The 26,274-nt window shown below is 40.8% G+C and overlaps 1 protein-coding gene across 4 annotated transcripts in view; it reads left to right on the forward strand.

The window, feature by feature from the left end:
- macf1a (microtubule actin crosslinking factor 1a) overlaps window positions 1–26,274 on the forward strand; it is a 438,368-nt gene that overhangs the window by 209,296 nt on the left and 202,798 nt on the right. For 2 of the 4 annotated variants that reach the window (XM_061930784.1, XM_061930785.1), the window contains 9 exons: window positions 414–518; window positions 632–727; window positions 820–945; window positions 6,542–6,694; window positions 13,367–13,378; window positions 13,802–13,956; window positions 25,171–25,297; window positions 25,366–25,549; window positions 25,625–25,773. In XM_061930784.1, the coding sequence (XP_061786768.1) occupies window positions 414–518; window positions 632–727; window positions 820–945; window positions 6,542–6,694; window positions 13,367–13,378; window positions 13,802–13,956; window positions 25,171–25,297; window positions 25,366–25,549; window positions 25,625–25,773 (1,107 nt within the window). The remainder of the gene's footprint in view (window positions 1–413; window positions 519–631; window positions 728–819; window positions 946–6,541; window positions 6,695–13,366; window positions 13,379–13,801; window positions 13,957–25,170; window positions 25,298–25,365; window positions 25,550–25,624; window positions 25,774–26,274) is intronic. The other 2 variants (XM_061930787.1, XM_061930786.1) reach the window with 1 other exon arrangement.

The following is a 26,274-nucleotide window of genomic DNA, read 5'->3' on the forward strand; positions in this document are numbered from 1 at the left end:
CGCTGCTGAACAATGTCGACAAACCGCTTTCGCTTTGTTGTCGTAGCCCGGTCGCTGCTTGCATGCCGTGTGTTGTGCCTCGGTGTGCATTGTTTACACAACGTGCGGTACGCTACTTAATATGTCCGTGTGGAAACTCGTTCGGTACACCTCCGAACCAAACCAAAACCCCCGTACCGAAACGGTTCAATACAAATACCGTATTTTTCGGACTATAAGTCGCAGTTTTGTTCATAGTTTGGCCGGGCTCCAGTGCGACTTATATGTTTTTTTCCTTCTTTATTATGCATTTTCGGCCGGTGCGACTTATACTCCGAAAAATACGGTACACGTACCGTTACGCCCTTAGTGCTTAATAAAGTGGCCTGTAAACGCACACAAACACCAACACTCGATTCTGTTTCGGTCCTCAGGAGCTGAGATCCGAGCTGGGTGAAAAACAGGAGGTGATGCGCTCTCTGCAAGAAACATCCCACCGCTTGTGTCATGAGAACCATCCCGCCAAGCAGACGCTGGAGGTGAGTTGATAAAGTACAACCGTTTTTGTTGTTGTTTTTTTTTTATTGTATTTTGAAAAGTGTGGTTTTATAATGAGGATGTAAGTTTAGAGTGCTGCACATGATGTTTGCAGGCGTACAGCGCCGCCCTGCAGACGCAGTGGCAGTGGGTGGACCAGCTGTGTGTGTGTGTGGAGCAACATCTCAAGGACAACACCGTTTACTTCCAGGTGACACGCACACCATTGCCTATTTTTATTCACAGTTCACTCTCAGTACCCTCAGTGTTTCTTATCGTCTATCATCTGTTTGTGTCTGGCAGTTCATGGGCGATGCCCGGGACTGCGAGTCGTACCTGCGTCAGCTGCAGGAGACCATCAAGAGGCAGTACACCTGTGACAGGAGCAGCAGGCTGAGCAGACTGGAGGACCTGCTGCAGGACTCAATGGTACTCCACCTTTTTCAGCAACCTTCCGCACTTTAGTCGTGTTAGACTCATCGATCATGGCGATACTATTTATCATAAGTAGAGATGTATATATAAACTAGGGATGTTCGATAATATCGGACTGCCGATATTATCAGCCGATAAATGCTTTAAAATGTAATATCGGAAATTATCGGTATCGTTTTCAAAATCATCGGTATCGGTTTCAAGAAGTAAAATGTATGACTTTTTAAAACGCCGCTGAGTATACAGACGTAGGGAGAAGTACAGAGCACCAATAAACCTTAAAGGCACTGCCTTTGCGTACCGGCCCAATCACATAATATCTACGGCTTTTCACACACACAAGTGAATGCAATCATACTTGGTCAACAGCCACACAGGTCACACTGAGGGTGGCCGTATAAACAACTTTAACACTGTTACAAAAATGCGCCACACTGTGAACCCACACCAAACAAGAATGACAAACACATTTCGGGAGAACATCCGCACCGTAACACAACAAAACAATTACCCAGAACCCCTTGCAGCACTAACTCTTCCGGGACGCTACAATATAACCCCCCACTACCCCCTGTGAACTCCTAACCGTTAATTAAAATATGAAATTAAGATACAGGACAAATCTCTCAATTTGTTCTATGTTGCATAAAAACAGCTAAAATGTACCTCTGAAAGTTTTAGTGGTAGGTATCTGAATAATCAATGGTAAGAAGGACCCTAATTTACTTCATTGTCCTTGGTTTGCGTTAAATACTGGCCTCTAATGTGCATATTAGGTATTACACGCACATCAGTATTACCTAATGGGTGCTTTAGGGTGAAACCATCTTTTGTTCTGGAAGATTTGTCCTGTGATCAATTCTTACCAAGTTCACCTTCTATTTGTGACAAATCTGCCCTCTTAAACAGTGTTTCTTAACCATTGTGGGCCGTGAGCGCTGCCTTATTGGCCGCTAAAAAAGAACTGCTTCTCAGCTGTGGGCCGCAGCGTTACTCAGTTGTAACATATTTTTCCACCACTTGAGGCTGTAATGACAATATCAAACAAACAAAAAGTCTGGATATAAAGTCAGAAGTCTCATAAGCGCAAAAAATTACGGCTAAAGTGGTGTAGCTTTATTTTCATTCGCACTCAAATTTTATTGCGTTTATTTAAGAAACATATACAGTATATTATTATTTAGTTAGAATTTATGTATTTTAGCACTGCTTGATTGTATGTAAATACATTTTTAATCAGTATTTATGAGTCCCTTCTTTTACAGTATTTTTGATTTTGTAACCATCCTGACCTAGGTTTTGATAATAATCTTTGTGATTACCACATGGCTTCATATCATTTGTCAAGGTTTATCCTGTTAAACCAGGGGTGTCAAACTCGTTTTCATTGAGGGCCACATCGCAGTTATGGTTGCCATCAGAGGGCCGTTTTTTAACAATGAGTAATAAATGACTATACATGTATATATATAATACATTAACAATATCTTTTTTTTACATAAGCTACAATTAAAATATTTTAATTTTACTTCAAAAACTGGCAGTTCAGTAACCATAATTTTACAGTAAATGCAGTGGTTGTTTTTTTTACAGCATATATAACAAAAAATGTAATAAATGGAATGGAAGAACAATACCACTGTTTTTAGCGGTATAATTCAAGCAACAGAGCTGCCAGTGTTTTCTTTTTTTTACCGTAAAATCTTGTTGTTTTAATGTTTTTTTTCTTTGTTTTTTAATGTTTTAATGTCTTACTGTATATGGAAAAAACTACCAAAGGTGATTTTACAGTAAAAAACTGAGTCGGCGGAATTTAACCATAAAATCTATTGTCAATTTTACAGTCTATAATTTGTTTTTAAATCATAAGTCAAGCAGATATTTAAGTAAAGTATTTATCTTTATTTTAACAAAAATCTTTTTGGAATACATGATAATATATTTTGATTTTGATAATATAGAATTTTAAAAGATATTGCATGCAGTACATGATTTTTAATATATTATTTCCATATTATTTCCAGGCTTTCGCTGACCACATAAAATAATGTGGCGGGCCAGATTTGGCCCCCGGACCTTGAGTTTGACACCTGTGTGTGAAACTAAGTAGGTTAGATATAATTATTCGTTTTCATTAAGGGCCACATCGCAATTATGGTTGCCATCAGAGGGTCGTTTTTAACAATGAGAAATAAATGAATATGTATATATATAATACATTAACAATATATTATTTTTTACATAAGCTGCAAATAAAATATTTAAATTTTACTTTAAAAACTGGCAGTTCAGTCACCATAATTTTACAGTAAAAGCAGTGTTTTTTTACAGCATATATAGCAAAAAAATATATAAATGGAATGGAATGGAAAAACAATACCACTGTTTTTAGCGGTAAAATTCAAGCAACAGAGCTGCCAGTTTTTTTTACCGTAAAATCTTGTTGTTTTAATTTTTGTTTTGTTTGTTTTTTAATGTTTTAATGTCTTACTGTATATGGAAAAAAACAGTACCAAAGGTGATTTTACAGTAAAAAACTGAGTCGGCGGAATTTAACCGTAAAATCTATTGTAAATTTTACAGTCTACAATTTGATTGATAATTTGTTTTTAAATCCAGATATTTAAGTAAAGTATTTATCTTTATTTTAACAAAAAATCTTTTTGGAATACATGATGATACATTTTGATTTTGATAATGTTGAGTTTTAAAAGATATGCAATTGCATGCAGTACATGGTTTTTAATATATTATTTCCATATTATTTCCAGGCTTTCGCTGACCACATAAAATAATGTGGCGGGCCAGATTTGGCCCCCGGACCTTGAGTTTGACACCTGTGTGTGAAACTAAGTAGGTTAGATATAATTATTCGTTTTCATTAAGGGCCACATCGCAATTATGGTTGCCATCAGAGGGTCGTTTCTAACAATGAGTAATAAATGAATATGTATATATATAATACATTAACAATATATTATTTTTTACATAAGCTGCAAATAAAATATTTAAATTTTACTTTAAAAATTGGCAGTTCAGTCACCATAATTTTACAGTAAAAGCAGTGTTTTTTTACAGCATATATAGCAAAAAAATATATAAATGGAATGGAATGGAAAAACAATACCACTGTTTTTAGCGGTAAAATTCAAGCAACAGAGCTGCCAGTTTTTTTTACCGTAAAATCTTGTTGTTTTAATTTTTGTTTTGTTTGTTTTTCAATGTTTTAATGTCTTACTGTATATGGAAAAAAACAGTACCAAAGGTGATTTTACAGTAAAAAACTGAGTCGGCGGAATTTAACCGTAAAATCTATTGTAAATTTTACAGTCTACAATTTGATTGATAATTTGTTTTTAAATCCAGATATTTAAGTAAAGTATTTATCTTTATTTTAACAAAAAATCTTTTTGGAATACATGATGATACATTTTGATTTTGATAATGTTGAGTTTTAAAAGATATGCAATTGCATGCAGTACATGGTTTTTAATATATTATTTCCATATTATTTCCAGGCTTTCGCTGACCACATAAAATAATGTGGCGGGCCAGATTTGGCCCCCGGACCTTGAGTTTGACACCTGTGTGTGAAACTAAGTAGGTTAGATATAATTATTCGTTTTCATTAAGGGCCACATCGCAATTATGGTTGCCATCAGAGGGTCGTTTTTAACAATGAGTAATAAATGAATATGTATATATATAATACATTAACAATATATTATTTTTTACATAAGCTGCAAATAAAATATTTAAATTTTACTTTAAAAATTGGCAGTTCAGTCACCATAATTTTACAGTAAAAGCAGTGTTTTTTTACAGCATATATAGCAAAAAAAATGTATAAATGGAATGGAATGGAAAAACAATACCACTGTTTTTAGCGTTAGAATTCAAGCAACAGAGCTGCCAGTTTGTTTTTTTACCGTTAAAATCTTGTTGTTTTAATTTTTGTTTTGTTTGTTTTTTAATGTTTTAATGTTTTACTGTATATGGAAAAAAACAGTACCAAAGGTGATTTTACAGTAAAAAACTGAGTCGGCGGAATTTAACCGTAAAATCTATTGTAAATTTTACAGTCTACAATTTGATTGATAATTTGTTTTTAAATCATAAGTCAAGCAGATATTTAAGTAAAGTATTTATCTTTATTTTAACAAAAATCTTTTTGGAATACATGATAATATATTTTGATTTTGATAATGTTGAATTTTAAAAGATATGCAATTGCATGCAGTACATGGTTTTTAATATATTATTTCCATATTATTTCCAGGCTTTCGCTGACCACATAAAATGATGTGGCGGCCCCCGGGCCTTGAGTTTGACACCTGTGTGTGAAACTAAGTAGGATAGATATAATTATTCGTTTTCATTAAGGGCCACATCGCAATTATGGTTGCCATCAGAGGGTCATTTTTAACAATGAGAAATAAATGAATATGTATATATATAATACATTAACAATATATTATTTTTTACATAAAACTGCAAATAAAATATTTAAATTTTACTTTAAAAACTGGCAGTTCAGTCACCATAATTTTACAGTAAAAGCAGTGTTTTTTTTACAGCATACTGAGCAAAGAAAATTATAAATGGAATGGAATGGAAAAACAATACCACTGTTTTAGCGGTAAAATTCAAGCAACAGAGCTGCCAGTTTTTTTTACCGTAAAATATTGTTGTTTTAATTTTTGTTTTGTTTGTTTTTTAATGTTTTAATGTCTTACTGTATATGGAAAAAAACAGTACCAAAGGTGATTTTACAGTAAAAAACTGAGTCGGCGGAATTTAACCGTAAAATCTATTGTAAATTTTACAGTCTACAATTTGATTGATAATTTGTTTTTAAATCATAAGTCAAGCAGATATTTAAGTAAAGTATTTATCTTTATTTTAACAAAAATCTTTTTGGAATACATGATAATATATTTTGATTTTGATAATATAGAATTTTAAAATATATTGCATGCAGTACATGGTTTTTAATATATTATTTCCATATTATTTCCAGGCTTTCGCTGACCACATAAAATAATGTGGCGGGCCAGATTTGGCCCCCGGACCATGAGTTTGACACCTGTGTGAAACTAAGTAGGTTACAGAGTATTATTAGATATGATTAAAATTAAGAGAAGAATACTAATAAATTGCTGATATTTAAATGGACCCCTGCAGTGAAAAAGTTGAGCCCCGAGGTCAAAAAGGTTAAGAGCCCCTGTCTTAAACGACTGTTAGTAACTTATGCCAGCTGTTGACATTGTTATATTTTGTAGCTATAAAACAAGGAGAATGACGGAGCTGCATGCTATTCATTTTCAGCCTTTATGCTCCATCCTTTCTTTCTGTCACATCAGTGACTGTGATTGTGTAAGATAGTCATTTGTTTCTGAGTCATTGCACCACTGTAATACTCTTTTCACACCTAAATGCACACCTGTTAGTTTGAAAAAAGTAGGCAACACTCCACGGGCCAGACTCAGTTCTGACAGCTTATGTGTCCTCCCTGGCCACAATGGTTCATTCTCATAAATTAATGCATGTAGTATTAGAGTATTCCAACCCTTCTTTTTTTACCTTACAGGACGAGAAGGAGCAGCTCATTGAGTATCGCAGCACGGTGGCGGGCCTGGTGGGCCGGGCCAAGACGGTGGTGCAGCTCAGGCCCCGCAGTGCAGAGAGCCCCTTGGCGGGGGCCACGCCCATCAGGGCCGTGTGCGACTACAAACAAATAGAGGTAAGGCATGGACTCCATGAGACAAAATGTGCGGTTAAAGTGCAAAGGGAGGGGGAAAAAGGAGCATTTTTCCAACCAGCTAGCACCTGCACACTGTTGCTTCCCCCCCACCCCACCCCAGATTGCCTCCTTGTACGCCCTTCCCACTGTCACTCTGCCGGCTTAAAAATACCCTGAAGATGTCTCGTTTGATTACAAGATATTCAAACATTACACATATTATTACATGAATAAAAAGTACAGTTAAAGTACCAATGATTGTCACACACACACTAGGTGTGGTGAAATGTGTCCTCTGCATTTGACCCATCCCCTTGTTCACCCCCTGGGAGGTGAGGGGAGCAGTGAGCACCAGCGGTGGCTGCGCCCGGGAATAATTGTTGGTGATTTAACCCCCAATTCCAACCCTTGATGCTGAGTGCCAAGCATGGAGGTAATGGCTCCCATTTTTATAGTCTTTGGTATGACTCAGCCGGGGTTTGAACTCAGAACCTACCGATCTCAGGGCGGACACTCTAACCACTAGGCCACTGAGTAGGTGGCCTAGTAGAATAGAGGTGTGTGCAAAAAGCATCAGGTGGCGCTATAATCCCTCAAGGCTGCATACTAACAAATTGAAGGGAGCGCGGCACTTTGATAGATTTTATGCATTAAAGATGCTAAAAGCAGTCCAATGTAGGTCAATAAATGCTGAACAAACTTAGCGTTGTATTGTAGCTGACAAAGCAAATTAGTTTACTATCTAATAGTTTATATCAGTGGTCCCCAACCACCGGTCCGGGTACCGGTCCGTGACGCATTTGCTACCGGGCTGCACAGAAACATTAATTAATTTATAAACTACCACATTTTCTCCAACTTAACTTTCGCCTGTCCCACTAAACACACCAATAAGCCTGTTAATAGATGTATATTAGACTTAGACTTCCTTTTTATTGTCATTCATCATCATCATCATCATCATATAAGATAAGAACGAAATTTCGTTGCATTAGCTCATGGTAGTGCAGGGTAAAAAAGCATTAAGGTGCATATATAAATAAATAGATTACTGTACAGATAAATATATTGCACTTTTGCATATGCATGCACGTTTATGGATGTATATTATATTGTCTTTATATTCCAGCGAGTTAATAAATTTTTGGGGGGAATTGAGGGGATAATTATGATGCGTTCAAGAGTCTTACGGCCTGAGGGAAGAAGCTGTTACAGAACCTGGAGGTTCTGCTTCGGAGGCTACGGAACCTCTTTCTAGAGTCCAGCAGTGAAAACAGTCCTTGGTGGGGGTGGGAGGAGTTTCTGCAGATTTTCTGAGCCCTGGTCAGGCAGCGGCTTTTTGCGATCTCCTGGATAGGATATTACATCTCCATTGTAGTTGTAATGGGACAATGCACAACAATGGATATTGAGGGAGGGAGATATAAGCTGAGTTTAAATGATCACCCAGAACAGAATAGGTATTTTGTAATTTATTTCCAAAGCTTTGGAGAGACCAGCCTAGGACAACACATTCAACTGCGCAGCCAAGTTGATCTGAAAAACCTTACCCAAGTGCTGTGTTCTTCAATATGTCCCTCGCCCCCACCCTCCAGAACGAATACACATGTCTATTGTTCTCTTTAGCTAGAGGCAGGATGAGGTAACAAATAAAAGGAGTATTGCTACTCCCTGCATTCCGAGCTCAAGGTAGTCCACAGTGTACCCTCGGTCATGAGATGGAGAAAAAATAGAAAGAGCACAAAAAGAAAACACTAGTTATTTCGAACATGACTATAGAAAGAAATAACTCTTAAATATGGATATATGTAGATGTCTATCTCCCTCAATATATAACATTTTACCGTGCCAGATTGTGGGCAAAGGCTAATTTTCACGGAGGAAGCCGGTCCGTGAAAATATTACATACATTAAACCGGTCCCTGGTGGAAAAAAGGTTGGGGAACACTGGTTTATATCACGCAGTGGTGGCTGCTGGTCTTTCAAGTAGGGGAAGCTCATTTTCATGGACTCCAAACACCAGTACAGTCTGCAATAACAGATAAAGGATATAAAGATGTTAGATTTTACTAAGACAACATCACATAGCGTATTGTATCATTTTTCATATCAACACGGAACAATGGAATGAAAGTAAAAAAAAAAAGCTCTGGCAGTGTTTTATATTTCCCTTTTCTTTTTTTTCTTCTTTTTTTTCTTTTAAAAAATATGTCTGTCTATATTTGAAGATCACTGATTTGCTCATGTTGCTGTCATTCGAAAAGGGATTTATCATCAGACAGATGATCCAATCATCGTGCGCAAACTCAAGTCGAAGCCACGCCTACTATCCATACGCTTCCAGAGATGCTGAGCATCTGATAGGCGGGACAAAGCCGAGAATTTATCCAGTGACCGTCTAGTTTGGCTGCAGTGGAACAACCCACTGTCTACTCCCCCATTAAAGTAATGACAAAGTCGCAAAAGTAGCTGATTCTCTACAAAAGTTGAACCCTTTTAGCGCATATCATGAAATCAAAACAAAAGTATATACTGTAATTTCCCGGACTATACAGCTCACTGGGATATAAGCCGCAAAATTTTAGAAGATATATACGTTGCGAAAAGAGTTACCGTATTTTTCGGATTATAAATCGCAGTTTTTTTCATAGTTTGCGACTTAAGTGTGAAATTATTAACACATTACTGTAAAATATCAAATAATATTATTTATCCATGCAACTTTTCTGAATGTCATTGGATGGATCGACAAAGCATGGGCTTCAGTGACAATCGAAACCATCCTATCCGGATTCAGAAAGGCTTCAATCATTGGAACTGCAACTGACGATGACTCTGACGTAAGCGACGTACCGATAGAAGAGGAAGTGGCGCATTGTCTACCTTTGGAGTTGGCAGAGTTGTTTAGAAGCGACACCGAGGCAGAAGATTTCATGGGATTTAGCGATTAGGAGTGACAGATTGTTTGGTAAACGTATAGCATGTTCTATGTTATAGTTATTTGAATGACTCTTACCATAATATGTTACGTTAACATACCAGGCACGTTCTCAGTTGGTTATTTATGCCTCATATAACGTACACTTATTCAGCCTGTTGTTCACTATTCTTTATTTATTTTAAATTGCCTTTCAAATGTCTATTCTTGGTGTTGGGTTTTATCAAATACATTTCCCCAAAAAATGCGACTTATACTCCAGTGCGACTTATATATGTTTTTTTCCTTCTTTATTATGCATTTTCGGCCGGTGCGATTTATACTCCAAAGCGATTTATAATCCGAAAAATGCGGTATTTACGCCAAAATTATTTGCATTTATTTGTATATGTTTATTTACATACCTTATTAGTTTCCAAACGGTGTCTGCAGTAAAACGGCTGATCAAACAAAACAGAAGTCATTGTCATGGACCCACTAGCTGCGGAAGCTAGCTCTGCAATCAACTAAACAGATTCAATAACTCCACGGTGACGTTTTAGGGAATTTACTAAGGAATTTGTAAAAAAAAATAATAATAATAATAATACAAAAAAATATTAACACAGACACTTTTAAACGTGTTAGCATATTAGCTAATGCGAACGAGGTTTCATTACATAACAACAGTGCGTACAAATGTGCATGTAAACACTCCTACAGACATCACACATGGGACGGTATAGTAAGTTATATTTTAAAACTTAAAACGTTGCTTGCAGTGATGGATGAAGAATCCATTTGAGCAAAAACTAGAGATGTCCGATAATGGCTTTTTTGCCGATATCCGATATTCCGATATTGTCCAACTCTTAATTACCGATTCCGATATCAACCGATACCCATATATACAGTCTTGGAATTAGCACATTATTATGCCTAATTTTGTTGTGATGCCCCGCTGGATGCATTAAACAATGTAACAAGGTTTTCCAAAATAAATCAACTCAAGTTATGGAAAAAAGTGCCAACATGGCACTGCCATATTTATTATTGAAGTCACAAAGTGCATTATTTTTTTTAACATGCCTCAAAACAGCAGCTTGGAATTTGGGACATGCTCTCCCTGAGCGAGCATGAGGAGGTTGAGGTGGACGGGGTTTGGGAGGTGGGGTGGGGGAGGAGCGGGGGGTGTATATTGTAGCGTACCGGAAGAGTTAGTGCTGCGAGGGGTTCTGGGTATTTGTTCTGTTGTGTTTATGTTGTGTTACGGTGCGGATGTTCTCCCGAAACGTGTTTGTCATTCTTGTTCACAGTGTGGCGCATATTTGTAACAGTGTTAAAGTTGTTTATACGGCCACCTTCAGTGTGACCTGTATGGCTGTTGACCAAGTATGCTTTGCATTCACTTGTGTGTGTGAAAAGCCGTATGTATTATGTGATTGGGCCAACACGCAAAGGCAGTGCCTTTAAGGCACGCCCCCAATATTGTTGTCTGGGTGGAAATCGGGAGAAATTCGGGACAATGGTTTCTCCAGGAGATTTTCGGGAGGGGCACTGAAATTCGGGAGTCTCCCGAAGTATGACAGGGAAACGCAACTGCTCTGTACTTCTCCCTACGCTGCAAAAAGTCAGTGTACAAAAACAAGAAAAAAAATACAAAAATAAGGGGTATTTTATTTGAACTAAGCAAAATGATCTGCCAATAGAACAAGAAAATTCGGCTTGTCAAGACTTTCCAAAACAAGTAAAATTAGCTAACCTCAATGAACCCCAAAATACCTTAAAATAAGTATATTCTCTCTAATAACAATATGTTGAAAAATATTCTTAAATGAAGTAAATGCTAGTGCCATTATCTTGACATAATGATATGTCATGATTTTTTTTTCATGCTTGAAGTAAGAAATTATTACTTTAAAAAAGCAGTTTTATACTTGTGAGTGTTGATGACACAGCTTTGCAACACTTGATATTCTAGTTTCAAGCATGTTTTACTCAATATAGGTCATAACATCTCAACAACAAGCTGTAATATCATACTGAGATCATTTAGGACCAAAACCCTTAATACAAGTAAAACACTCTAACATAAAATCTGCTTAGTGAGAAGAATTATCTTATCAGACAGAAAATAAGCAAATATCACCCTTATTTGAGATATTTAATCTTACTTAGATTTCAGTTTTTGCAGTGTACGTCCGCGTAACACTCCGTACAGCTTTACTTTTTGAAACCGATACCGATAATTTCCGATATATTACATTTTAAAGCATTTATCGGCCGATAATATCGGCGGTCCGATATTATCGGACATCTCTCGCAAAAACGCTTTGGGCGCTTATTTCCGGTTTACGGCATCAAAACAGGAAGTACATTTTCAACCCGCAATACCTGCAGTGAACCAACTCGTCCCAAAGATGGCGCCTTAGCAAAAACAACACACCATTTCAGTTCTTTACTTTGGTTTAACTTTAATGCAAACTGTTGAACACAAAACATTATGGGCACTAGTGGCATACTTGCCAACCCTCCTGGATTTTTCGGGAGACTCCCGAAATTCAGCGCCTCTCCCGAAAACCTCCCGGGACAAATTTTCTCCTTAAAATCTCCCGAAATTCAGGCGGACTCAGGTCCTCCACAATATAAAAAAGCGTACCTGCCCAATCACGTTATAACTATAGAATGATGGAGGGCGAGTTCTTGGTTTCTTATGTGGGTTTATTGTTAGGCAGTTTCATTAACGTCCTCCCAGCGTGGCAACAACACACAACAACAGCAGTCACTTTTTTGTATACCGTCAAGCAGTTCGTCTGCCGTAAACAGCAATGTTGTGACACTCTTAAACAGGACAAAACTGCCATCTAGTGCATTTGATGAAAGCACTTTTGTGCGTGCCACACAGCAATGTATCATCAGAGTCAGCATGGTTCGAAAAATAGTGACAGAGAATAGAACAAGGATGGACAATTCAACCCTTAACTCAACAATGAGTAGATGAGTGTTATGTGTGTGTATATGTGTAAATAAATGAACACTGAAATTCAAGTGTTTATTTTATATATATATATAAATAATAAAATATATATATATATATATAATAAAATAAATATATATATATATATATATGTATATATATATAGCTAGAATTCACTGAATGTCAAGTATTTCTTATATACATATATATATATATATATGAAATACTTAACTTGGTGAATTCTAGCTGTAAATATACTCCTCCCCTTTTAGCCACGCCCCACAACCACGCCCCCGACCACGCCCACCCCCCTCCCCCTCACACCCCGAAATCGGAGGTCTCAAGGTTGGCAAGTATGACTGGTGGGGAAAAAAATGCATAAATTAGCCGCTCCGTCTTATAAGCCGCAGAGTTCGAAATCTAAGAAAAAAGTTGTGGCTTATAGTTTGAAATTTGACCACTTAATTTTTTACATTTTAGGGGAAGCTGAGCTTCACCACTGATCTCATTAATAATATAAAAATACAAACAAATATGAATTGTGTATACATTTTCCAAAAAGTCAGTTCTTGGTGAGCTAAAATGAAGGCAGCATGCAAAGGACTCAGCATTTTGTCCCCTTGTCATCACCTCCGTGTTGCATAACGTCATGAATCTGCACATGAGCACAAGTCAATATGTTTTCTTCTTTCTCTCCATGCCCTCACCTTTCTTTCACCTCCTCCCCTCCTCCCCTCGCCACTCGTCCTTGCTGTGGTCTGTGCGCCGGGCCGCCAAGACAAACGTTCAGGTAGAGCAGCCTCTGTCTTCTTGCACCGCTCACACTCCTGTGCTTCCCGTGCTCGTTAGCGCACTAAACCAAACATTTGATTTGATTGGTCGGCGAGGCTTCCTGTCCACTAGCAAGCGCTGCGTTGTCTTTGCGCTCAGCTGCAAACCACACCAGAGGTTTTTTGTACGAGTGACGCAGCTTGTTCAAGTGTGCCATCTCTAACGATTACACGCCATCCATCAACGTTTGTTTTATGTTGCCTCTTTTATGTTGCATGTTTGTGTTTTTCTTTGGCTTACTTCAGCACATTTTCATTGATTTGAATCATATGGATGATCAATAACCTCCATTTTGTTTCCCCTCATTCTCACTCCTCGCCCCCTCCTCCATCCTCGCCGCCTGCTCTCCCCCCCCTGTTTGCGTGCGGCGTGACCTTTTCAGATCACAATAGGCCTGGGGGACGAGTGTGTGCTGGAGGACAACTCTCAGCGGACCAAGTGGAAGGTCATCAGTCCCACGGGCAACGAGGCCATGGTGCCCTCGGTGTGCTTCACTGTGCCCCCTCCCAACCAGGAGGCCATGGACACCGCCAGCAGGTGGGACGATGGGCGATACAGCCTAAAATCTATACTGTGATATAACCTGCAATAACCAACAATATATTACAAACCCTGTTTCCATATGAGTTGGGAAATTGTGTTAGATGTAAATATAAACGGAATACAATGATTTGCAAATCCTTTTCAACCCATATTCAATTGAATGCACTACAAAGACAAGATATTTGATGTTCAAACTCATAAACTTTTTTTTTTTTTTTTGCAAATAATAATTAACTTAGAATTTCATGACTGCAACATGTGCCAAAGTAGTTGGGAAAGGTCATGTTCACCACTGTGTTACATGGCCTTTCCTTTTAACAACACTCAGTAAACGTTTGGGAACTGAGGAGACACAATTTTTAAGCTTCTCAGGTGGAATTCTTTCCCATTCTTGCTTGATGTACAGCTTAAGTTGTTCAACAGTCCGGGGGTCTCCGTTGTGGTATTTTAGGCTTCATAATGCACCACACATTTTCAATGGGAGACAGGTCTGGACTACAGGCAGGCCAGTCTAGTACCCGCACTCTTTTACTATGAAGCGACGTTGATGTAACACGTGGCTTGGCATTGTCTTGCTGAAATAAGCAGGGGCGTCCATGGTAACGTTGCTTGGATGGCAACATATGTTGCTCCAAAACCTGTATGTACCTTTTAGCATTAATGGCGCCTTCACAGATGTGTAAGTTACCCATGTCTTGGGCACTAATACACCCCCATACCATCACAGATGTTGACTTTTCAACTTTGCGCCTATAACAATCCGGATGGTTCTTTTCCTCTTTGGTCCGGAGGACACGACGTCCACAGTTTCCAAAAACAATTTGAAATGTGGACTCGTCAGATCACAGAACACTTTTCCACTTTGTATCAGTCCATCTTAGATGAGCTCAGGCCCAGCGAAGCCGACGGCGTTTCTGGGTGTTGTTGATAAACGGTTTTCGCCTTGCATAGGAGAGTTTTAACTTGCACTTACAGATGTAGCGACCAACTGTAGTTACTGACAGTGGGTTTCTGAAGTGTTCCTGAGCCCATGTGGTGATATCCTTTACACACTGATGTCGCTTGTTGATACAGTACAGCCTGAGGGATCAAAAGTCACGGGCTCAGCTGCTTAGGTGCAGTGATTTCTCCAGATTCTCTGAACCTTTTGATGATATTACGGACCGTAGATGGTGAAATCCCTAAATTCCTTGCAATAGCTGGTTGAGAAAGGTTGTTCTTAAACTGTTCAATAATTTGCTCACGAAATTTGTTGACAAAGTGGTGACCCTCGCCCCATCCTTGTTTGTGAATGACTGAGCATTTCATGGAAGCTACTTTTATACCCAATCATGGCACCCACCTGTTCCCAATTAGCCTGCACACCTGTGGGATGTTCCAAATAAGTGTTTGATGAGCATTCCTCAACTTTATCAGTATTTATTGCCACCTTTCCCAACTTCTTTGTCATGTGTTGCTGGCATCAAATTCTAAAGTTAATGATTATTTGCAAAAAAAAAAAAAATGTTTGAGTTTGAACATCAAATATGTTGTCTTTGTAGCATATTCAACTGAATATGGGTTGAAAATGATTTGCAAATCATTGTATTCCGTTTATATTTACATCTAACACAATTTCCCAACTCATATGGAAACGGGGTTTGTATTTGGTCCGGGTACTCCGGCTTCCTCCCACCTCCAAAGACACGCACCTTGTGGGGGCATAGCTCGGTTGGTAGAGTGGCCGAGCCAGCAACTTGAGGGTTCCAGGTTGAATCCCCGCTTCTGCCATCCTAGTCATTGCCGTTGTGTCCTTGGACAAGACACTTTACCCACCTGCTCCCAGTGCCACCCACACTGGTTTAAATGTAACTTAGATATTGGGTTTCACTATGTAAAGCGCTTTGAGTCACTAGAGAAAAGCGCTATATAAATATAATTCACAATTCACACCTGGGGATAGGTTGATTGGCAACACTAAATGGTCCCTAGTGTGTGAATGTGAGTGTGAATGTTGTCTGTCCATCTGTGTTGGCCCTGCAATGAGGTGGCGACTTGTCCAGGGTGTACACCGCCTTCTGCCCGAATGCAGTGTTTAAAAATTCAGTGTATACACATTTGGTGTTAAAATATTCAGTGTTTAAAATTTCAGTGTATACACATTCAGTGCATAAAAAGGGACAAGCGGTAGAAAATGGATGGATGGGTATATATAAATGACAATAGAACCATAAAACAGGTTACAAAGTGTCCTAATATAGCTGCTGACATATGTTGTATTATATTACATTATTTCCTTGTTAATTTACTGTTAATATCTGATTTATTTCTGTTGTAACATGTTTTAATTTATATTTCTAAGCACTTATTCTTATGTTTTTTTGGGGGCACCGTATTTTCCGCACTATAAGGCGCACCTTCAATGAATGGCCTTTTTTAAAACTTTGTTCATATTTAAGGCGCACCGCATTATAAGGCGCATAGAATAGACGCTACAGTAGAGGCTGGGGTTACGTTATGCATCCATTAGATGGAGCTGCGCTAAAAGGAATGTCAACAAAACAGTCAGATAGGACAGTCAAACTTTATTAATAGATTACAAACCACCGTTCACTCCCAAAATGAATAAACAGCTGTTTTATTATTTTCCCCGAGGTAAAGTCAGTGACGTGGTGTTTTGTTTATCTTTTAACAACAGCAAGGTATAACATGTAGTGCAACATTTATATCACATACACTGCAAAAACTGAAATCTAAATAAGTTTAAATATCTCAAATAAGGGTGATATTTGCTTATTTTGTGTCTGATAAGATAATTCTTCTCACTAAGCAGATTTTATAGTGTTTTACTTGTTTTAAGGGTTTTGGTCCTAAATGATCTCAGTAAGATATTACAGCTTGTAGCTGAGATTTGATGACCTATATTGAGTAAAACATGCTTGAAACTAGAATATCAAGTGTTGCAAAGCTGTGTCATCAACACTCACAAGTATAAAACGACTTTTTTAAAGCAATAATTCTTACTTGAAGCATGAAAAAAAATCATGATGCCGAGCGCATATCATTATGTCAAGATAATGGCACTAGCATTTACTTAATTTAAGAATATTTTTCAACATATTGAGCAAAAAGGTCTCTTTTTTTTTTCTACCAAGAAAAGTGCACTTGTTATTAGTGAGAATATACTTATTTTAAGGTATTTAAGGGTTCATTGAGGTTAGCTAATTTCACTTGTTTTGGAAAGTCTTGACAAGCCGAATTTTCTTGTTCTATTGGCAGATCATTTTGCTTAGTTCAAATAAAATACCCCTAATTTTTTTTAATTTTTTTTTTCTTGTTTTTGAACACTGACTTTTTGCAGTGTATAAGGCGCACCGGATTATAAGGCGCACTGTCAGCTTTTGAGAAAATTGGAGGTTTTTAGGTGCGCCTTAGAGTGCGGAAAATACGGTACCAATCCAATACTAAGTAGTTACAGGGGCAGTATTGGTCATACCAATGCTGATACTGATACTTCACATTTTTATGCAGGTTAATTTGTGTCGAAAAGCTTATTTATTTATTTATTTATTACACTGAATTTATGGAGCAGAATTTTTTGTTAAATAAAATCTACCGCTTGTTTTTAATCCTAGGTGGGTAGAGTAGCCAGTAAATTGTACTCAAGTAAGAGTACTGTTATTTCAGAGATTTATTACTCAAGTAAAAGTAAGGAGTAGTCACCCAAATATTTACTTGAGTAAAAGTAAAAAGTATGTTATGAAAAAACTACTCAAGTACTGAGTAACTGATGAGTAACCCGTTCGTTTAATGATGACGGCAACAAATAATGCACAAAAACATAAAAATAGCAATGAGCAAATTCAGAGCCAGGAATATCTCTTAAGCAACTAAAACAATAATATATATTAAATAATAAGACATTAACATAAAAAGAATGAAGGCAAATTGAGCCACAATTACTTAACAGCACCATAGGCTCAGTAGGCAGAGATTACAAAGGAAAATAACAAGTTAGCCTTTACGCAAACCATAACCAAACCATTTTTTTTTTTTTTTTTTTTTTTTTCCTCCCCAAGATGGCGGCGCTCACAGACGCAGCGGCTTATGGCTCTCCATTTCAGTGCTCTTTCTTCCTTCTTTTCTTCATGTTTTTTTTCCTTTTGTGCACCACCTGTACTGCAAACACCCGGTACACCCGCCAGTCACTCTTGGATATCGGTAACTCGCACCAGATATCTGTTTCGAGCGACTTTCACCACGAGCACAGCATCCCAGATGACATAGCGAGAGCACAGGGCTCTCCGTGGTTTGTTGTCGGGTCTGGGAGACGGCGTAGACGGAGGAGGGAGAGAAAGCAGAAGTGTGGCCGCATGTCCGGCGTCTTGCTCAGGCTTAGGAAACAACCCCACAAGCCACCTCTACCGAGCCTGTTCCTCTCTAATGCCAGATCCCTTGTACAGAAGATGGACGACCTGGAGTTACAACTTGCTGGAAACCGCTATGTTCGAGACTGTTGTGCTATGATTATCACCGAAACCTGGCTTCACCCGGAAATACCCGATGCTAGCATGCAGCTAGCCGGACGCACTCTGCTCCGCCGGGACAGAACTAAGGACTCCGGTAAGAGCAGAGGAGGGGGGCTCTGTATCTACGTGCATGAGAACTGGTGCAACAACGGGACAATCACTGAACAGCACTGTTGCCCGGACGTGGAGTACATGTCTGTTAGATGTCGGCCTTTTTTTCTCCCGAGAGAGCTGTCTGTTGTTATCATCACGGCTGTGTATATTCCACCGGACGCCAAAGTAAACACAGCGCTCTCTCTTCTGCTGAACACCGTCAACGAACAGCAGCGGGCCCACCCCGACGGTGTTCATATCATAGCAGGGGATTTTAATAAGGCCAATCTGAAGACTGTACTCCCTAAGTTCTACCAGCACGTGAAGTGTTCTACAAGGGGAAAGAACACCCTGGACCACGTGTATACCAACATAAAGCACGCGTACAGAGCTACACCCCTCCCCCAGCTTGGACAGTCAGACCATTTTTCCCTCCTGTTCTCTCCTACCTACACCCCCATCAGACGCCAGGCCAGGCCTATCACAAAGACTGTTATGACCTGGCCTGACGATGCACTCCCCAAACTTCAGGACTGCTTCCAACACACAGACTGGGACCTCTTCCAACAACAGGAGCTGGAGACAGCCACAGGAACGGTGCTGGACTACATACAGTTCTGCATCGGGAATGTGACTGTGGAAAAAACCATCCGGGTCTACCCCAACAAGAAACCCTGGATGACCAGCCAGGTCCGCACACTCCTCAGGGCCCGCAACGCAGCCTTCAGGTCAGGGGACAGGGCACTGTACAGTGTTGCTAGAGCCGACCTGAAGAGAGGGATTAAAAAAGCAAAGGCGGACCACAGGAGGTGCATAGAGTCCCATCTGTCCAGCAAAAACTCACGGGAGGTGTGGCGGGGCATTCATGACATCACGAACTTCAGAGGCTGCAATATGACAACTGCGGATCAGAGTGCGACACTGGCAGAGGAGCTTAACTGTTTCTTTGCCCGTTTCGAAACCCCCCAGCGACACTCATCTGCTCCAGCCCTGCCCCCGCCCCCACCGGGCTCCGGCGCCACTCCACTCACTGTACAGGAGCACAGTGTCAGACGAGTGCTCCTGGCTGTGAACCCCAGGAAGGCTACCGGACCAGACGGAGTACCTGGAAAGGTGCTCAGGACGTGCGCCCACCAGCTCGCTCCCCCCCTCACCAGGATCTTCAACCTCTCCCTGGCTCAGGCAGTCATCCCATCCTGCCTGAAGTCATCTACAATAATCCCGGTGCCGAAGAAGTCTCCCATCACCAGCCTGAATGATTACCGACCAGTGGCCCTCACTCCGGTAATCATGAAGTGCTTCGAGCGACTTGTTCTCCAGCACATCAAGGACCATATCCCTCCAGACTTCGACCCCCACCAGTTCGCATACCGGGCGAACAGGTCCACAGAGGACGCCATCGCTGTTGCTCTCCACTCTGCTCTGAACCACCTGGAGCAGCAGCAGAGCTACGTCCGGATGCTCTCTGTGGACTATAGCTCTGCCTTCAATACAATAATCCCGGACAGACTCTGCAATAAACTGGACACTCTTGGCCTCCCCCCTCTCACAAACGCCTGGATAAGGGACTTCCTAACGGACCGACCCCAGAATGTGAGACTTGGCCCGCACCTCTCATCCTCCCGCACGCTGAGCATCGGCTCCCCACAGGGCTGTGTGCTAAGCCCCCTCCTCTACTGCCTTTACACCCATGACTGCAGTCCGGCCCACAGTGACAACCTTACCGTCAAGTTCGCCGACGATACCACAGTGGTCGGGCTCATCTCCAGGGGTGACGAGTCTGCCTACAGAGAGGAGGTCCTGAAGCTGACGGCCTGGTCTTCGGAGAACAACCTCGCTCTCAACACCAGCAAGACCAGAGAGATCATCGTCGACTTCAGGAGGAGCAGCACCGACCCTGCCCCCCTCTACATCAACGGCGAGCGTGTAGAGAGGGTCCACACCTTCAGGTACCTTGGAGTCCACATCTCTAATGACTTCTCCTGGACAGTCAACACCACATCAATCATCAAGAAGGCTCAGCAGCGGCTACACTTCCTTAGAGTCCACGGGAAGTACAACCTGAAGCCTGACCTGCTGCTGACCTTCTACCGCTCGTCCATCGAGAGCCTGCTGACCTACTGTATTACGGTATGGTACGGCAGCTGCACTGCAGCAGACAGGGAGAGGCTGCAAAGAGTGGTCAAGACGGCCCAGAAGATCATCGGCCGCCCTCTCCCCTCTCTGACGGACATCTACACCTCCCGCTGCCTCAACAGAGCCAGTGCCATCATCAAGGACAGCACCCACCCTGGCTCTGACCTGTTCCACCTGCTGCCCTCTGGGAAGCGCTACAGGTGCATTAAAACCAAAACAAACAGGCTAAAGAACAGCTTCTTCCCCAGGGCCATAACCATCCTGAACGGACTGCCCCATTGTCCCTCATAACTGCCTTCTCTTCGGTGCAATAACCCATTCCACCAACCACCCTGTTTTTGTTTTGTTTTTTCATGTATATATTCATTTCACACCATATTCATTGCACTTCTACATTTATTATATTTCTATATATTTGCACATTGTTTTTCTAGCATGCACACATCGCACTGTATGGAATGGCCTCAATCTCGTTACCTTGCGTAATGACAATAAAGCTGATTCTGATTCTGATTCTGATAAACTGATAGGTGTGGGCTGCATCTGGGAACACACTGTACACTTCTGATTGGTGTTTCTATGCGTGCGTGCGTGCGTGCGTGCGTGCGTGCGTGCGTGCGTGCGTGCGTGCGTGCGTGCGTGCGTGCGTGCGTGCGTGCGTGTGTGTGTGTGTGTGTGTGTGTGTGTGCACGACTGTGCGTGTCTATGAGTCTGCAGTGTGTTAATAAATGTCCCCATACGATGTACATTTTTCAGCCTACGGTGACAGCCAAAATATCTACTAACGTTACTTGCCGCGATGTGCTTCCTCAAATTTGACGTTGAGTTCATGTAAGCTTAAGCTTGTTGCAGCTGAAATATTGTTGCAGCTGAAATATGTGCAGTTAATCATGTGACCGCCTGGCTCTGTTTGATTGGTGTAAAGGAGTCAAACATCACCAGTGACTGCATTTGATTGGTGAAACGGAGCCAAACGTCACCAGAGACTGCATTTGATTGGTGAAACGGAGTCAAACGTCACCAGAGACTACATTTGATTGGTGAAACGGCGTCAAACGTCACCAGAGACTGCATTTGATTGGTGAAACGGAGCCAAACGTCACCAGAGACTGCATTTGATTGGTGAAACGGAGACAAACGTCACCAGAGACTGCATTTGATTGGTGAAACGGAGTCAAACGTCACCAGAGACTGCATTTGATTTGTGAAACGGAGCCAAACGTCACCAGAGACTGCATTTGATTGGTGAAACGGAGTCAAACGTCACCAGTGACTGCATTTGATTGGTGAAACGGAGCCAAACGTCACCAGAGACTGCATTTGATTGGTGAAACGGAGCCAAACGTCACCAGTGACTGCATTTGATTGGTGAAACGGAGCCAAACGTCACCAGAGACTGCATTTGATTGGTGAAACGGAGTCAAACGTCACCAGAGACTGCATTTGATTGGTGAAACGGCGTCAAACGTCACCAGAGACTGCATTTCATTGGTGAAACGGAGTCAAACGTCACCAGAGACTGCATTTGATTGGTGAAACGGAGTCAAACGTCACCAGAGACTGCATTTGATTGGTGAAACGGAGCCAAACGTCACCAGAGACTGCATTTGATTGGTGAAACGGAGTCAAACGTCACCAGTGACTGCATTTGATTGGTGAAACAGAGCCAAACGTCACCAGAGACTGCATTTGATTGGTGAAACGGAGTCAAACGTCACCGGAGACTGCATTTGATTGGTGAAACGGAGTCAAACGTCACCAGAGACTGCATTTGATTGGTGAAACGGAGTCAAACGTCACCAGAGACTGCATTTGATTGGTGAAACGGAGTCAAACGTCACCGGAGACTGCATTTGATTGGTGAAACGGAGTCAAACGTCACCAGAGACTGCATTTGATTGGTGAAACGGAGTCAAACGTCACCAGAAACTGCATTTGATTGGTGAAACGGAGTCAAACGTCACCAGACACTGCATTTGATTGGTGAAACGGAGTCAAACGTCACCAGAGACTGCATTTGATTGGTGAAACGGAGTCAAACCGTCACCAGACACTGCATTTGATTGGTGAAACGGAGTCAAACGTCACCAGTGACTGCATTTGATTGGTGAAACGGAGTCAAACGTCACCAGTGACTGCATTTGATTGGTGAAACGGAGTCAAACGTCACCAGTGACTGCATTTGATTGGTGAAACGGAGCCAAACGTCACCAGAGACTGCATTTGATTGGTGAAACGGAGTCAAACGTCACCAGTGACTGTATTTGATTGGTGAAACGCAGGCATGCGATAGATCCTACTTTGAAGGTCTGTCTGACAAACCAAAACAAACAAAGCGTGCATTAACAGATCGATAAAAATCAGTACCGAGTAGCGAGCTGAATGTAGATAAATGGAGCGGAGTAAAAGTAGCGTTTCTTCTCGATAAATATACTCAAGTAAAAGTAAAAGTATGTTGCATTAAAACTACTCTTAGAAGTACAATTCATCCCAAAAGTTATTCAAGTAGATGTAACGGAGTAAATATAGCGCGTTACTACCCACCTCTGCTTTTTAATGAATACTTAGGCCTACTACACTACTGTATTTTAATGGTGGTAAGTTTTCTGAGGTGGTACTTGGTGAAAAAAGTTTAAAAAAACACTGATTTATATCGTATACAGTAGGGATGTCCCGATCCAGGTTTTTGCACTTCCGATCCGATACCGATATTGTTTTTGCACTTCCGATCCGATACCGATACTGGCCTATCCGAGCATGTATTAAAGTTAAAGTTATTTAGCCTACTTAGTTGTCAGAATCATGTTGAAAAGGGTTTTAGTACTCTTGATAACAACTAGCCAGCTGAATTAGGAGAGTTTGAATAATACACAATGGTTGGTAACAAGAAACTGACCTGTTTATTCAAGGATAAACACAAAATAGACAAAATTATACATGACAAACAGAAATGGCATCATTGAAACTAGGGCTGGGCGATATGGCCTTTTTTTAATATTGCGATATTTTAAGGCCATATTGCGATACACGATATATATCTCGATATTTTGCCTTAGCCTTGAATGAACACTTGATACATATAATCACAGCAGTATGATGATTCTATGTGTTTTGATTGATTGATTGAGACTTTTATTAGTAGGTTGCACAGTGAAGTACATATTCCGTACAATTGACCACTAAATGGTAACACCCCAATAAGTTTTTCAACTTGTTTAAGTCGGGGTCCACTTAAATTGATTCATGATACAGATATATACTATCAGATATATACTATCATCATAATACAGTCATCACACAAGATAATCACATTGAATTATTTACATTATTTATAATCCAGGGTGTGGAGGGGGGCGCCGGATATAAGTGTCAAAAAGACAGCCAAAAGAGTTTGATATGAGAATAAATCTAAAGTTAAAATATAGGGTAGAAATGCACCCATTTGCAGGAAATGTAGTCTTGATTTTCAAAATTTTCTTTCAAGGTTTGCATGTCTACATTAAAACATTCTTCTTCATACTGCATTAATGTATGCTACTTTTAAACTTTCATGCAGAGAAGGAAATCACAACTAAAAAAATCACTAATTTTTTCATACGGTGTTGATCTGGAAATGTTTGCCTCGGCATTTTGATGGTGTGGACGTGTGGCACCGAATGGAGATAAGCGTCTCGACAGACGTTACAATATTTGAACAATGATTACGAAACTGTTTTCTCTGTCGTGTCCGTGTGTCGAAAATTGTTATGCGCTTATTTTTTTATTTGATTTTGTGCGTGGCATAGATTTGCCGTGCGCAGAGGACGCCTGAGCAGTGCGTAATGGCACAGGCGCGCACCTTGGAGGGAACATTGGTCACACAGCTGCGCTAGCATCACAGCTAACGTTAGCCATGCTGCTACCGCTCTGCTGGGAGAGGGCGTGTACGTATGTGACGTATGACGTGACAGTATGTGACGTATGACGTGACAGTATGTGACGTGTGTAAGAAGGTGCGCTTGCTGTCTGTGAGACGGAGACACAGGAAAGAGTGAGAAGAGCCTGTCGTGTAATGCCAGCAGCTAAAAGCAACTGCGTGAGAATCCACAGACCTGTGGATGTGTTGAAGGTGTGCTGGAAAATACGGAACGGAAATTAGGGAGCAGCAGAAAAGTGGAATGTATTATTTAAATCGGTGCGTTGGAAAACACGGACCGGAGTTTTTTTTTTAACTGGATCTGGATCGGCATTTTCCCATGCCTTGCTGATACGCATTTTTTGGCAAATATCGGCGGCCGATCCGAATATCGGATCGGGACATCCCTAGTATATAGCCTATATCGTGCAACCTTAACTGTTTTCAGTGCGTCTCTCGCAGCAATTACGCAATAATATTATGATGATTTCCTCCTAAAAATGATAAGACATAGAATAAATAGCAGGTGAAAAGGATAGTGTACATGGTGACTAAATGTTGTGTGTTAATGTGCAGGGCAGAGCAGCTCTACCAGAAGGTGATGTCTTTGTGGCACCAGCTCCACGTCAACATGAAGAGCGTGGTCTCCTGGCACTACCTCCTCAAAGACGTCCGCACCGTCTCCGAGTGGAACCTGGACACGGTGAGACTCCTCAAACCGTGTGTGTCTCCTCTCTCGCTCATCTCCGTCTCTCTTCTCGACCCCGCCAGGTCCGCTGCCAATCCCCGTCGGAGCGCCAGCAGGTCCTGGATCACCTGGAGTCCCAGCTGGCCGACTTCCTGTCCGACAGCAGAGAGAGCGCGCTGTTCACGCCGGCCGAGAGGCGGCAGCTGGAGGCGGACGTCCGGCAGGCGCAGCAGCACTGTCAGGACCTGCTGCGCAACATGGAGACAGGCGAGCACGCACTTTAAGGCGCAGTCCTGCAACCTTCATCGCAATGCTGACCACTTGTGTGTCCTCTGTATACAGAAGAGAAAGACGAGTCGGTTTCCCGCTCCTATCTGTCCGAGTTAAAGAACGTCACTTTGCGTCTAAACGAGGCCGAGCAGAGATTGATGAATGGCATTCAGACTCCGCCCCCGAGCGGCGACAATGCTGAGAGGATCGCTGAGCACGAGGTGAGTTTTCTTTGCAACGTTAGTTGCTATAAACTATTATGTATATATATATATATATATTAGAGATGTCCGATAATGGCTTTTTTGCCGATATTCCGATATTGTCCAACTCTTAATTACCGATTCCGATATCATCCGATATCAACCGATACCGATATATACAGCCGTGGAATTAACACATTATTATGCCTAATTTTGTTGTGATGCCCCGCTGGATGCATTAAACAATGTAAAAAGGTTTTCCAAAATAAAAGAACAACTTCAACTCCAGTTATGGAAAAAAAATGCCAACATGGCACTGCCATATTCATTATTGAAGTCACAAAGTGCATTATTTTTTTAAACATGCCTCAAACCAGCAGCTTGGAATTTGGGACATGCTCTCCCTGAGATAATCCTGATACCCACTACAACTATGGGAAATACTACACTTTGACTTTCACAAAGTGCATTTTTTTTATTTTTTTTAAACATGCCTCAAAACAATAGCTACAAAAACAA

The sequence above is a fragment of the Nerophis lumbriciformis genome, linkage group LG37, assembly GCF_033978685.3.
Source record: "Nerophis lumbriciformis linkage group LG37, RoL_Nlum_v2.1, whole genome shotgun sequence".
Lineage (NCBI taxonomy): Eukaryota > Metazoa > Chordata > Actinopteri > Syngnathiformes > Syngnathidae > Nerophis > Nerophis lumbriciformis.